Source organism: Camelus ferus, chromosome 17 (genome assembly GCF_009834535.1).
Source record: "Camelus ferus isolate YT-003-E chromosome 17, BCGSAC_Cfer_1.0, whole genome shotgun sequence".
NCBI classification, from domain to species: Eukaryota; Metazoa; Chordata; class Mammalia; order Artiodactyla; family Camelidae; genus Camelus; species Camelus ferus.
The window spans coordinates 24,509,304-24,524,104 of record NC_045712.1 but is presented as its reverse complement, the minus strand read 5'-3'; the positions used below and the strand labels follow the sequence as shown (position 1 = coordinate 24,524,104).

Sequence of the window (14,801 nt, the reverse complement as noted above, 5' to 3'; positions counted from 1 at the left end):
AATTGCTTCTAAAACAACAGCTTTCAGTACCAACATGTCACTCCGTAAGAAGTGGGATTCATGTGTAGCATTTTCTTAGCTTCTTCCTCTGAGCTGTGTCTAATGTATCAGTTCTAAAAAGCCAGAGAAAGTTGTTTTTATAGAGAAGAAAGTTTAAAAAAAATTTTGAAGGACTAACAGAGTTAAAATGTAGGATAATTTTTCCACTTGACAATACTAACAGACTTTCACAGAGACTTCCAACTGCATGTTTGTGAAATTGATTTTGTGTATTGTATGGAATTTCTCTATGATTAGTATTTTAAATCCACATTAGCACAGTGAATCCAGCCCTCAGGGGAAGTAATAGTTTCCAGTAAGTTTAAGGGGACATGTTTGATTGAATTGGAAGCTTTAAAGGTTTACTAATTGCTGCTGAAAGTGCTTTAACCTCTGCTAGGACAGAATTTTGAAATCTTTTGTATAGTTTTAATCAATGAACTGGCAAAATATCTCATTAGTTATTGACATTCTCATCATTTCTTTCATTATTTAGAGTCAATCTCAAGCCTCAGGCCCCTGTATGTCTTTTGCCATGATCACTTCTCTGGCTTTATAGACATTTAATATCATGTATTGGGAAGGCACCACATCCTTTTAAGAAAATCGCAGCAGGAAGCTGAGGCATAAAAATTATGTTCCTTTTTAATGAGCCAGAAGCCTTAAAAATCACAAATAAATAACCACTATATGAAGTTCATCCTGATGTAGATATCTTATATTTCCTCTTGGCCAGAGGGACAAGGGTCACAAGCAGGTGCAAGGTTTGCTGAACCTGGAGCCTAGAACATGAAAGGACAGGAATGCCAAGAAGCTAAAGCCAGCCTTGGGGTGGGGTGGGGGGTGTCCATAAATAATTCATGTGACCAAATATAAGATGCCTCTGAATATGTGATGACCACTGTCCAACTTAGAATGAAACAAGTCCAAACAAACATTTTTAGGCCAACCTAGTGATACAGGTAACTACTTAGAATATTAAATTTATCACTTTAGTTATATTTTAAATTATGTAGACTGTGTATTACACTTTATGAACTTAATCATATGTTATGTAAAATTGAGAAGTATTGCTTATTCCCCACTCTCGGATATTATAGGAAGATTTCATTCAAATTCTTTATGTGCAGTCATGCCATCAGGTCTTTGTCATCATTAGAACCATTTTCTGAGTCATCTGACAACAGTTTTCCAAGGTACATTATTTTCAGTTTCGTCAAGTTGATTTTGGTACATTGCTCCTTGATGATGCTTTCACTGGAAATTCATCATGAGGCCCAATTACATATTTGCTGAACAGTTGGACACTTGATGATTTCTTTGTTTTCATTTGTCCTGTAGTCCCATGTATGTGACTTTAATGATACAGCTACTGTGATGCTTTTAAGGTGAGTTTTACAGTAATATCCAACACTTCAATTTGGAGGTTACACCCAAGGATAATTACTAAATCTGTGTAGTTTTGCTCTTTAAAAACTTTTTTAACCAATTCTGTCAGGTAAACTTTATAAGCCTCTAAAACTTGCATTGATTGAACTTATTTGAGGAAAATGTAACTTACCCAAACAATGCTGTGATATTCGAAATAAAGGGATTCAGCAAAACAGCATGGTACTGGCACAATAACAGACATGTAGATCAGTGGAACAGAATAGAGAGCCCAGAAATAAACCCACAGACTTATGGTCAATTATTTTTGACAAAGGAGGCAAGAATAAACAATAGAGAAAAGAGAGTCTCTTCGGCAAGTTGTGTTGGGAAAACTGGACAACCACATGTAAATCAATGAGGTTAGAACACTCCTTCACACCATACACAAAAATAAACTCAAAACTGTTTAAAGACTTGTAAGACCAGACACTATAAACCTTCTAGAAGAAAACATAGGCAAGACATTTTCTGACAGAAATCTTAGCAGTGTTTTCCTAGGGCAGTCTACCAAGGCAATAGAAATAAAAGCAAAAATAAACAAATGGGACCTAATTAAATTTATAAGATTTTGCACAGCAAAGGAAACCATAGCAAAACAAAACAACTATCTACGGAATGGGAGAAAGTATTGGCAAAAGATGTGACTTACAGAGGCTTAATTTCCAAAATATATAAACACTCTTACAACTTAATAACAAAAAAACAAACAACCCAATCCCAAAATGGTCAGAAGACCTAAACAAGCAATTCTCCAATGAAGACATACAAATGGCCAGTAGGCGCATGAAAAAATGCCCAATGTCATTAATTATCAGAGAAATGCAAATTAAAACTACAGTGAGGTATCACCTCACACCAGTCAGAATGGCCATCATTAAAAAGTTTACAATGCTGGAGAGGGTGTGGAGAAAAGGGAACCATCCTACACTGTTGGTGGGAATGTAGTTTGGTACAGCCATTGTGGAAAACAGTATGGAGATTCTCCAAAAAACTAAAAATAGACTTACCATATGATCCAGCAATCCCACTCCTGGGCATATATCTAGAGGGAACTCTAATTCGAAAAGATACATGCACCCCAATGTTTATAGCAGCACTATTTACAATAGCCAAGACATGGAAACCTAAATATCCATCTGCAGAAGGATAAAGAAGTTGTATATTTATACAATGGAATACTACTCGACCATAAAAAACAATAAAATAATGCCATGTGCAGCAACATGGATGGACCTGGAGATCATCCTTCTAAGTTAAGTAAGCCAGAAAGAGAAAGAAAAATACCATATGATATCACTCATATGTGGAATATGAAAAAAGAAGACACTAATGAACTTACCTACAGAACAGAAACAGATTCACAGACTTAGGAAACAATCTTATGGCTACCAGGGGGAAAAGGGGTGGTAAGGGATAAATTGGGAATTCAAGATTTGCAAATATTAACTAGTATATATAAAATAGATACACAACAAGTTCATACTGGATAGCACAGGGAGCTATATTCAATATCTTGTAGTAACCTATAATGAAAAAGAATATGAAAACAAATATATGTGTGTATATGTATGACTGAAACATTATGCTGTACACCAGAAATTGACATTGAAAACTAACTAGACTTCAATAAATAAATCAATAAATAAAATTAATCTTTCATTTAATCTGTAATGATTCAAAAACAGCAATAACAAAAAGTATTAGAAATAGAAGTCATATCACAGGCTTTATAGAACATGTTATTTTTAAAGTATCTGTTCTTCTTTATGGTCAGCATTTAGTTTCTATTGCTGTTGGGTTATTATACCTTTTAGTAACCAATGTTAATAAGGGTACAAATCAGATTTAAAGGCTCCATTGATATTTTTATTAGTAAAGATTTAGACATTTCACATTTCTGTCCTAAAGGAAACTCTAATATAAATAAATGCAGTAGGTATAATCATTCATCACAAAGGTGCATGTAAGAATATAGACCATACAATACAAAAGCTGCTATAAAAGTGCATTTTAAAAATCATAAAGCGTAGCACAAAGGACAGTAGAAAGCCTGTATCAGTTATAATGAGAAATATAGTTGAGATGAAAAAAATCCCATTAGGTAAAAATTTCCAAAATAGAGGCAAAAACCAAAATTCACCTATATATTAATAAGTGACTTAGAAGTATAATAAGACACAAAAAATTAAGAATAAACAGGCTAAGTATAATAATTAAATACAAACAAAATGAAAACAAATGTCAAAATAATGGTGAAAAATAAACTGTAAGATGAAAGGTGTGAAATGAGTATACTGTATAAGAAGTATCAGGGATTGACAGGAAAAAAAATACATGCACACTGTAAAGTTAAATTTGTTTTCCTGTTTCATCCTCCAGGAACACATGTTCTCATGGGAAGCAGAGGGGCCCAGATAGGCACAGATATAACACGTCACAGCCTCACTCCCTCCCTCAACCCCACAAGCCATAGCAGAACCTGTGCCTGATACTTGGTCTCTGCAGAGTAGAGGGTGAATACACTGCTACCCTTAAATTTAGGTCCACACCCCATTCTGGAGATACTTACCTAAGAGTTCATGTTCTTAAGTTAAAGAAGTGTTGACCAGACTTACTTTTAACGTACCTACCTTCTCAGCTGGAGAAAGAAAGCAGAGTGAGAAGCCCAGGTGTCCTTGCCAACATCTGTGCCTCCAACTCACCAGTGTTCCAGAAAGCTCTTTTTCCCCTCCACAGGGATAGAAAGAGCACTTTATACCAATACAAGGTGGAATTTATAGTGAAGATCTGATTGTTGTGACCTTTGCATGTAATAATGAGTCGAAATTATTGTATCCAGTTTATTAGAAATACAACATAAAAGAACAATAAAAGCAAGAGATTTTAATATGCCTCTTGATAGGTAAGGCAAAAATTAAGGATGGAGATAAATATCTAAATCACATAAATAAATCTGACTTAGGAGAGAATCTGAATAAGGTTGGTGTGACAGGTAATAACAGCATCATTGAGCATTCACCGTGGGCTGTTATTACCTCTTTTGTTTACAGATGGGGAAACAGGACACAGAGTGGTGAGGCACATGCCTGAGCAGCCTTGTTAAGCGGCTCTTAGCCACTTGCTCTCCTACCTCTAAATAGGGTGAGCATAATTTATCATCTAAATCAGGAAGCTCTCATCAAACAGGGTGCTGTTGATGCCATGACAATAAATGTGACTGGAGTATCCCAGTCACCAGGCTTTAGGTATGGTCCTTCCAGCTCTAAAAAAAAATTTTGCCCAACAAACAGAATACAACTTTTCCAGTGCCCACGGAACATTTACAAAAATTATTCATAGAAAAAATTTCCATAAATTCCACAAAGTACAAGCCACACTCTGATCACAGTGCGATTAGCGTATTAGTCATCCAGAAGGGAAAAACCTTGCAATCATCCTGATATTAAAAAAGATACAAGACAAACGTCAACTTTCATTCCCAATTATTTAGCAATTTTAGCTTAGTAAACTAAGAATAAAAATGCCACTTGTTGCAGTTCACGGAGGCTAATGGATATCGGTAGATCGGTTCCAAGATTGGAATATTGAATATAGATTAAAAATGGATGTACCAGTGTAGAGTCACACAGGTATAAATTTGTGGTGTGTGTACATAATGTGTGTGTGTGTGTGTATGATATATTATATATGCAGTATAGACAAATGTGACACCTTTATTAGCAACAAAACTTAAATTTGAGATCATAGTTTACATATGTGAGCCACATTCATTTCCTATGGCTGCTGTGACAAATTACCACAAATTGGGTGGTTAAAAACAATAGAAATTTACTCTCACAGTCTGGAGTCCAGAAGTCCAAAATCAGTATGCCAGCAGGACAACACTCCTTCATGAGGCTTTAGACTAAAATGTGTTCTTTGCATCTTCCAGCTTCTGGAGGCCATCAGCATGCCTTGACTTGGGCCTTCATCACTCCAGTCTCTGTTAGTGTGGTCACATTGCTGCTTTCTCCTGCCTGTATCTTTTCTTGTGTCTATCTTAAATCTGTTACTGAACCTGGGCTTGCCCAGATAATCCAGGGTGATCTCATTTTAAGATCCTCAATTTAATTACGTCTGCAAAGACACTTTTTACAAATAAGGAAACATTCACAGGTTCCAGGGATTAGGATGTGGACATATCTTTTTAGGGCCTACTATTCAACCCACTCTAACTTGTGAATAACATTAACCATGAATTAGAAAGACTTTTAAAGTCTGGCAATGCAGAGATTGTGTGCTTTCTGAAAACAGGTTGGTCCCAAAAGAGGGAAGAGGCAGAACTGAGACGTTCATGTTAGGTCCTTCTAGAAGCACTGGCCAAAGAAGTCACTCCTTCTCCCAGGAAAGTGATGGGTGAGGTAGAAGTGTTACTCATGGAAGCCTTTAACCATCTAGAAAGAGGAGTAAAAGTAAATATTCCTGCTAACACACTATAATTATATTTATATATATGCTATTTGTCTTCCTTTTATATTGACTGTATTAAAATAAACATGTATAAGTTATAAATTTTTCAGAAATGAAAAGGCAGTTAGTTTCTCATGGCCCATGAAAGACCATCCAGAATGAAAGATTAGTTGATCTGTGTCAACTTGGTCTTAGAGACTCTGTTCAACTGGGCCACTTTTATAGAAATGTATGCTATTTTTCTTCATCCTTCTCAGTGCTTCTCTCTTCTTTTACACTACAAGTGAGGATGGCATAAACCAGTTGTCAGCATCAGTAGTGTTCCTAAATATGTAGATTGTTGCCTATTTTCTAGATTATTAGGACTTTCAGTCAAATAAAGGGAACATAAATCAGGTCATGCCCCAGGAAAAAGAATTTTAATATGAATTATTTGCACTAAATTAAGTTTTAAGCTGTGGTCAAAACTGAATACGTGCATGCAGTTAGGTGAAGTTAGACAGAATGGGAATGCTGACTGACATCAGGGAGACAAGTACCCTGCAGCCTGATTAGGAGTCAGGCTTTCAGGGTCACAGTACTCTGCAGCTTCTTCCTCTCTGGCCACCCATCCCGGCCCTGCTTTGGGGACCAGACAGACCTATGTTTAGACTACAGCTTCACCGCACTCTCCTCATGTGTAAAATGAACATGATAATTCCTGTCTTACAGAATTATGAGAATTAAGTGAAATAAAATATGGGAAAATACCCCAATCATATCCTGCCTATAGTAGGCATTCTTCTAAAAATGCAAACTTAAAGATCGTACAAATAACCGTTTAAAATTTCTTGAATACTCTCTTGTGTTGCCCACCTTGGAGAAAGATGAGAAGAAAGTTGGGTGAATACCTACAAGAAACACAGAAATCAAGAAGATAAGGAGGTAGTAGGGAAATGGGGCACAGTAACCTGTGCTCTAGCACATGAGTAAATGAGAAGAGTATTCTGAACCCTCTTTGTTGAGCAGAACCTGCACACCTGCTCTGATGCTTTAGAATGTTTAGAGAGCCCATGTAGAAAACCAAAAATCTCTCATCCTTCTATGTTATTCATTGAGTAAAATCCCTGGACATGCAGTGGTTGAAGTACTACTTCATTGCCTGTGCTGGTTGTCTCCTCTGTGGGGAAAGTGCCACAGAGACACACAGACCTCTTTCAGGTGACAATCCCTCATGCATCTTATGATTGAGGAAAAACTATCAAAATCAGTAATCATGCTCTAAATATTAATTTGATTGAATATAACATCATCATGCCTCATTATAATCACAACTCATTTGGTTAATAAATGCTTACATTTATAATTTGTCCTTACAAAATATCCTAGTGATTGGTTAAAATATGCTGATAATACTACATCCACTCAGTTTCAGATGATTTGAGTAGCTCCCTTGCATTCTGGAAAGGGAAATAATTGAAAAGCCAGTGTGGAGGTAGGTGATGATTACTCTGGTCCAAAAGAGAGGTGATAATGGCTGGACCAAGACCATGAAGAGGAGAGGTCAGATGTAATAGATTTTAAGATAGCAAAATCTACAGGACATGATGACAGCTGGAAGAGTTCTGGTTTAGTGAACTAGCAGGTCCCACTCAGTGAGAGGGAGACTCTGGGAGCAGACAGATGTGGAAGAAATGACAAACTCTTGTGTGGCCATGCAGGTCGGGAGCTTAGGGGTGATTCTTGACTGGAGATACTGCTTCGGGGCTTGGCAGCTTTTGGTGGTGGTTGAAACTATGGGAGCAGGTGAGATTGCCCAGAAAGCTTAAAAGATAAGAAGGAAATAGGCTGAAGGCAGATCTGTGAAGACCACTGGTAGTTAAGGGGTGTGCAGAAGGAGAGGCGCACCAGGGACAAGCCATCATGTGTCTGGCATCTGAATTGTGTGTGTTGGGTGGAAGGGTACATGTCGGTGAAATAATGCATGTTGTCACTGTTGATGTGGTTAATAAAGCACCAGCTGCATTATACTGCCAAAGAAACAGTGAGTGTTTTATTGGAGAAATACTAAAAATTATACCCCTATTGGAAGGAAGGAGTTAATTTTCAAGATTCTTCTGTTATTTATTTCTGTTTGTTTGTTTATAAGGATTTGAGATGGAACAGCGTGTTACTTTGATATATTTATATATTGCAATATAATTGCCAATCAGGCAATATTTATCACATTGCACCACTATAGTACAATACTATTGTCTGTGTTCATTATACCTGTGCATTAGTCAAGACTCTTCTTTTAATGTGAGGAGGGAGTATGCTATTTATGACAAACTGTAGTCAGATTTCTGTTAAACATGGTAACTACTGATTTTGTAAACCTAGAAAGTGACAAAAGTCTGACAGCAAGACAAGTCTTTGACTCCTCACTAGCAGGCACTTCTCTGATGCATTGACTGGTTGGAGGAGATGAGACAGTGTGCATGTCAGACAGGAAGGGCTGGATGTGCAGCTGCCAGCACCTCTCACTTTTGGTTTCCAACTGAGTTGCTAAATCACAAATGATCATTTTAAAGAACACTCTCTACCCTCCTTTGCTTGGAAGGAATTTTGCAAGCAGAAATGTTCCTCAAAGCTCTGGACTGTGAGAGCTTGTCTTTGACAGTGATAACATCTCTGAGTAAATGAGGCTTATCTATACTGACTGTGGAGTCTGAAGAGCCACTGATTGAATAACAAAATTAATCTAGTGACCAACCTCCTTTATCTCTGAATGGCCTCTACACAAACCATTTTATTTAGAAACCTGTTGTGCTTCACACTGCTGGATGGTATGTGATATAACTCCTGCTGGGATTCCTCCTTGGAAGTGGCTGTGCTGGACTGCATACTTCTAGTAACCATGGAGAGATCCTGTGGGTTTTTCTTTGTGCATGGGTTCTGTTTTCTAGGGTCAGTGAGTCCTCTTTATCCAACAGGGGAAGTGGGGAAGGGCCAAGGCTATGGAGACTCATGGTGTCACATGGAATTTTCAGGAAATGACCCTTATCTCATTGCAGTTTCATCAAGGGGTCTACATTAGGATAAGGAATTATTTCCTAGTCTCTGTTCCTAAGGTCTACCAAGGGGTTGTGTGGCTGCAGTGTTCTTGGAATTGTCCTTTAGAGGAGAGGACTCTAAATGTCAGAAATTAACAGAGGTGCAGTGTTGTTCCTCCATTCTCTCTTTTGTTCTAATCCCAAAGTCCCTAGGAAAGAACTTTAGTGTTACGTATTTAGTCATCCAGCCTTCTCTGCTAAGCCTTCTTCTGACTACAGAGGATTTCACAATGAACCAAATTCACTACTCTCCCAAACTTTTCTTTTTATCTTGGTCTGGCTGAAATACAGCCACAAGCAAATATCCATATTGCTCTGAGCTTAGCAGGATTTTCTTTGGGGACATTATAATGACAGTTGAATGACAGTATAAAGCCAATGCAAGGCATGGAAGTTTCTAAGCAGCAGTACTTGTCGAGAGGAACTATTTTTTTCTCCATCAGGAACTTTCCTCTAGTGCCTAGTTGTATGTGTGTGTGTAAGGGACTGAAAAAGAAAAATCTTATCACAAGGGAGAGTGCTACTTTAGTGCTATTTTTGCCACTTAAGAACATTTGCAGAGATTCATTTTAGAGTTTCTACTCTTTCCCCAAATGTGAATCTTCTGTGTGCCTTAACAGAAAATGAGCCTTGTCTAATTTAGTAAAATATACTGAATATACACTTTAGTTTCCCTTCAGACTTTGTGTTACACATTGAATGTCAGACCAGATGTGTATGACGCCTGTCCTTCTGTTGCAGGTGCAACAACGAGAGTGAGTGGTCCCAGATCCACGAGAATATCATCCGCAAGTCCAGTGCCAAGTACTCTGCCCCCAGTGCCAGTCACGGTAATGTACTTCTCCAGCTAGAAGACTGTGTGTTGCATTTGCAGTCACTGATCATACACACCTCAGTTGATTTGTGCTGATCTGTTGCCATATGTAAAGTTCAGTTCCCTACAGACATTTATTCTCCTGCCCAAGCAACTTCTATTTCTTTTTGTGATAATTTGAGACCTTCCCCAGTTACTTCTGACCAAGGTACATTTTCTTTTCTTTCTACTGTGGATTCCATTTGCTTTGAAAGGTAACTTGAGTTCCTGGTTGAATTCAGAGCGAAAGGAGGTGTTGCAGGGTTTGTCACATTGTGAAGTCTGTGTTTTTCTGAACAAAGATCACATAACCAGCCCCACCCTCAAAGACACAATATCACTTTTTCTATTCTTGTTCAGTGTTAGCATCATCAAGAAAGCCTGACACTAATGAGAATCAGTGATTAGTCTGCCAGTATCCATCATTCTGAAACTAAAATAGGAAATCTTTATTTCAAAGCAGCTTTCATCTTAGCTCAGCTTCTCCTTTTCTTTTTCCCTCCTTTTCTTTTAAAACTGTTTAATGTCTGTCTAAATTTTGGTGTAGTTCTATGTATTAGAATTAATTCTAAACTGAACATTAATTGCTTAATTAAATTAGAAGCACTATTTAAAAGCCTATGAGACCTAAATAGATATTTTTCCAAAGAAGACATACAGGTGATCAACAGGTACATGAAAAGATGCCCAACATCATCAATCATCAGAGAAATGCAAATTAAAACCACAGTGAAATACCACCTCATACTGTCAGAATATCTGTCATCAAAAAGGACACGAATAACGAGTGTTGGTGAGGATGTGAAGGAAAGGGAACCCTCATACACTATTGGTGGGAATGTAAATTGGTGCAGCCACTGTGGAAAACAGTATGGAGGATTCTCAAAAAAACTAAAAATAAAACTACCATATGATCCAGCAATTCGACTCCTGGGTATATATCCAAAAAAAAAGCACTAATTAAAAAAGATACGTGCACCCTACTGTTCATGGCAACATTATTTATAAGTGCCACATTATGAAAGCAGCCTAGGTGCCCATCAGCAGATGAATGGATAAAGAAGATGTGGTATAAATTCAATGAAATATTACTCAGCCATAAAAAAAGAATGAAATTTTGCCATTTGCAACAACACAGATAGAGTTGGAGGGTATTATGCTAAGTGACATAAGTTAAAGAAAGACAAATATTGTATGATATCACTTACATGTGGAATGTAAGAAGTAAAACAAACTAGTGAACATGACAAAAAAGAAAGACTCAGATATAGAGAACAAACTAGTGGTTACCAGTGGGAAGAGGGAAGCAGGGAGGGACAAGATAGGGGCATGAGATTAAGAGGTACAAACTACTATGTATAAAATCAATAAGCTGCAAGGATAGTTCACAGGGAATGTAGTCAATATTTTATAATAACTAAATGGAATATAACCTTTAAAAGTTGTGAATCACTATATTGTACACCTAAAACTTACATAATATTGTACATCAGCTATACCTCAATAAAAATACGTATATAATAAATAAAAATAAAAGCCTATGAACTTTTATATACCCTTTAAGATAGCTATCAAATTTACATAGAACTATGTTTCTCCTGATAGTTTTTAATCTCTAAATTATTTCATAACCTCTTTTATGTAATCTTCTTTGTTTTAACTTCCACAGACCTATTGTAAATAAAACATTGGTCTTAAATGACAACATAAAGTCACTACAAGGCATGACAGTTCCCAAAGTTGTTGAGAAAAACTTTTTTTCTCTATCAGGATCAGGAGATACTTCAACTAAGAGTGTCCTCAGAGCAGCCCCAAACTAGAGGCTACAAAGTTTGAGACCCTCAGCTGGAAGTCCTTGAATTCTCAAACTCTGCTGCATGGGCCTCTCTCCTTGTTTCTAAGTGACTGTTTTCTCTTATGTCTGTGCCTGGATGCGAAGGAAGTACATGCAGTGGCTGGAAGAGGGAAGGGAGTCCATATCTTTCACCTAAAATTAGGCTAAACCAAGAGGCAAATCTTGTTTTTAAAATATAGAAAAGTTACTAGCAATTTGGAAAACTGTTCATACCAGTATTTATAGTGTTCTTTGCTTTATTTACTTAATTCGGTTTATGAAGAGCTACTCTTGGCTACAAGTTCTTGGAACGTGATGTAATTAAAACATGGAGAACATTTTAAATGAGAGATGGTGGTAATAATACATTAAAAGAAATAACTGAAAGAGCAGTTTCTACCATCACCTCACCAGATTCAGATGTCGAATTTTGTCTTACTCCCCAGAGTGAGCAAGGGACCATGCTGTCTTCAGTGTGTGTGATTTTTGTCCAGAACTGACAGATACTGCCCATTTAAGCAGCTAGAAAAGCACTTCCCTTTGTGCTGGGGGCACCACAGGCTTCAGAGAGCCTCAGTTAGGACGGCCCTAGTGAGTGGAGGTCTCCACGTGTTTGTGGGATACCCAGAAGGAGAAATAGGCCGCTTTTCTTTGAAGCGTGTATCTCACTGCTTCTTGGCAAGGCTTAGCTTGGAAGCTTGTTAAGATCTTGGAAATTATGTGTTTCAACTCCCACATTAAAAGAAGAAATTGAAGCTCAAGGAAATGATTTAGTGGCTGAACCAGGAGCCCAGGTTTCCATACTCCAGGCCACTGGCATTTCCACTCTATTGTCAAGCTTCTGAACGTGGGTTTTCCACTGCTGGACTCTGGGGTCTTTGTGTCAGAGAATTTCATAGATTGTTCAAGGATAGTTCTGGTCTTTATTAGTCGCCTTAATTAAAGATACATCTTTATTAAAAATATTAATTCTTTTTGCTATAAACTCTCTCCCTTCTGAGTTAAGCGTCATGGCCAGCTTATTGCCTTGGCAATTCTGTTTCAGAAGTCAGTAGTGTTTTCCCCTCAAGTCAAATCATACAAAAATGCAGAAGGAATTGCGATATCGGTTTTGAGTGCTGAGAGTAAATGCGTCATCCAGCAGTAAACAGATCTCTTAGGTGCAGCTTTGATATGTGTGGCTCTTCATTTCCATTGTTGGCCTCTTAGATATGTAGCCACAAATCCAACTTTTAGCAAATAAAACAGTTGATGCATTGGTTTCCTGTATATTTTTTAATGGCTTTTAAGCACAGCTTTATTTATGTATCTTGGGCTAAAATTAATTTACATTATTAACTCTCATCCAGCTCTTCCACAAGGGATGGGGATAAAGAGGAACTGGGGCCAGGTTGCTGACCCTCCAATGTTCCATATAGGTTTCAGTTTATCCAGTTACTTTCTTATGGAATAGTCTCTAACTTGAGATGAAATTCAGTAAGAAAACAGTTTTCTTGTGTCAGGGATCAGATTAACAGAGAAATTGCATAGACTTAGTTGCTTTCACGCTCTTTGACTTGAGGGCTGGATGGTTGGTGGCAGAACACCAAGTGTTGCTGAGGGATGGTTGTGTACTTGGTAGGTGAGTGGGTCACTTTTCTGTGTTATTCATGGAGGCTCTTTGGTCCTGAGAACCATGCCTTAGCATTATTTGGCATGTGCCTTAATCACCCAGGGTTTCAGAACCAAAAAAGAGATCCAGAAGTTCCAGGATCCCAACCCCTTCAAAAGGAGATGGAGTTTTTTTTCTCCATTTTCTTTTTTTTTTTTTTTAATTGAAGTGTTGAAGTATAGTTGATTTACAGTATTAGTTTCAGGTATACAACATGTGATTCAGTATTTTTATAGATTATATGCCATTTAAAGTTATTACAAGATAATGATTGTACTTTCCTGTGCTGTACAATATATCCTTGTTGCTTATTTATTTTATACATAGTAGTTTGTATCTCTTAATCCAAGGAATGGAGTTTTTATAGCCTTCATTGGTGGTTTCTTTCATGTTTCATGTGCCTTTTCACTTGCTCTCTTGCATAAACTGAAGCCCTCTTATTGGTCACGTTTGGAGCCGGAGAGCAGCTACTCAGGTTCTCTCTCTTTTTTTTTTTTTTTTAACATTTTTTATTGATTTATAATAATTTTATAATGTTGTGTCAAATTCCAGTGTAGAGCACAATTTTTCAGTTATACATGAACATATATATATATTCACTGTCACATTTTTTTTGCTGTGAGCTACCACAAGATCTTGTATATATTTCCCTGTGCTATACAGTATAATCTTGTTTATCTATTCTACATTTTGAAATCCCAGTCTATCCCTTCCCACCCTCAGGTTCTCTTTGAGTAGCTCAGAAGCTACATATGACTTCTTGCCCCTTCAGTCTACATCCTCACAAATTGCACTTGGCATGTCTAGGCCAATTTGGTTGCTCAGAAAATAAGGTGATGGAAGGTAGTCTGTGAGTATTTGAATAAATCCTTGCCAATGCAGAATGGTAAGAGTGCCCTCATGGATTTTTTTTTCCTTTGCCTTCCAACTGCCATCTCAAATTCTGGAAAATGTCTCATCCTTAGCTATCTGCTCCAAGCTAGGCCATCTCCTAGGTCAGTGGATTCCTGTTCACTCAGAGGATATGATTTTAATGATAGCTGTGTAAAGATACTGCAGATAAATGAGCTGAGGTTGTGGTGTAGGGATGAGGACCTCCCAAACTGCTTTCTTCTGCAGAAATCATTGTGGTCTGGGTTCTGGCCCCCAGCCTTTCAGGTTCATAAACTAAATATAATTGAGTCCATCAAGTGATTAGGTTATAAAAATTACTTTAGGGTGACCAAATCCCAAACACAGATTATCTAACCAGAATGCCAACTGGAATACCATATGTCTGCTTTTCAGGGCACTGTGACCCTGGTGTTACTGACACCTGGGACTTCATGGGCATAAGCCCAGGATTTCTTGGGGAGATACATTTAGCTGAAGCAGTGAGATCATCCTGAGGTTCTATCTGGCTGCAGTAGAACTGTATTTCCTCCCCTGACCCAGCAGTGAGAGTACATGCTCCTAGTTACTAGAATACTT

At 37.6% G+C, this 14,801-nt stretch overlaps 1 protein-coding gene across 9 annotated transcripts in view; it reads left to right on the top strand.

The window, feature by feature from the left end:
- DOCK3 (dedicator of cytokinesis 3) overlaps window positions 1-14,801 on the top strand; it is a 299,241-nt gene that overhangs the window by 185,984 nt on the left and 98,456 nt on the right. For all 9 annotated transcript variants that reach the window (XM_032458413.1, XM_032458418.1, XM_032458411.1 and 6 more), the window contains one exon: window positions 9,735-9,823. In XM_032458413.1, coding sequence (XP_032314304.1) covers window positions 9,735-9,823 — 89 coding nt within the window. The remainder of the gene's footprint in view (window positions 1-9,734; window positions 9,824-14,801) is intronic.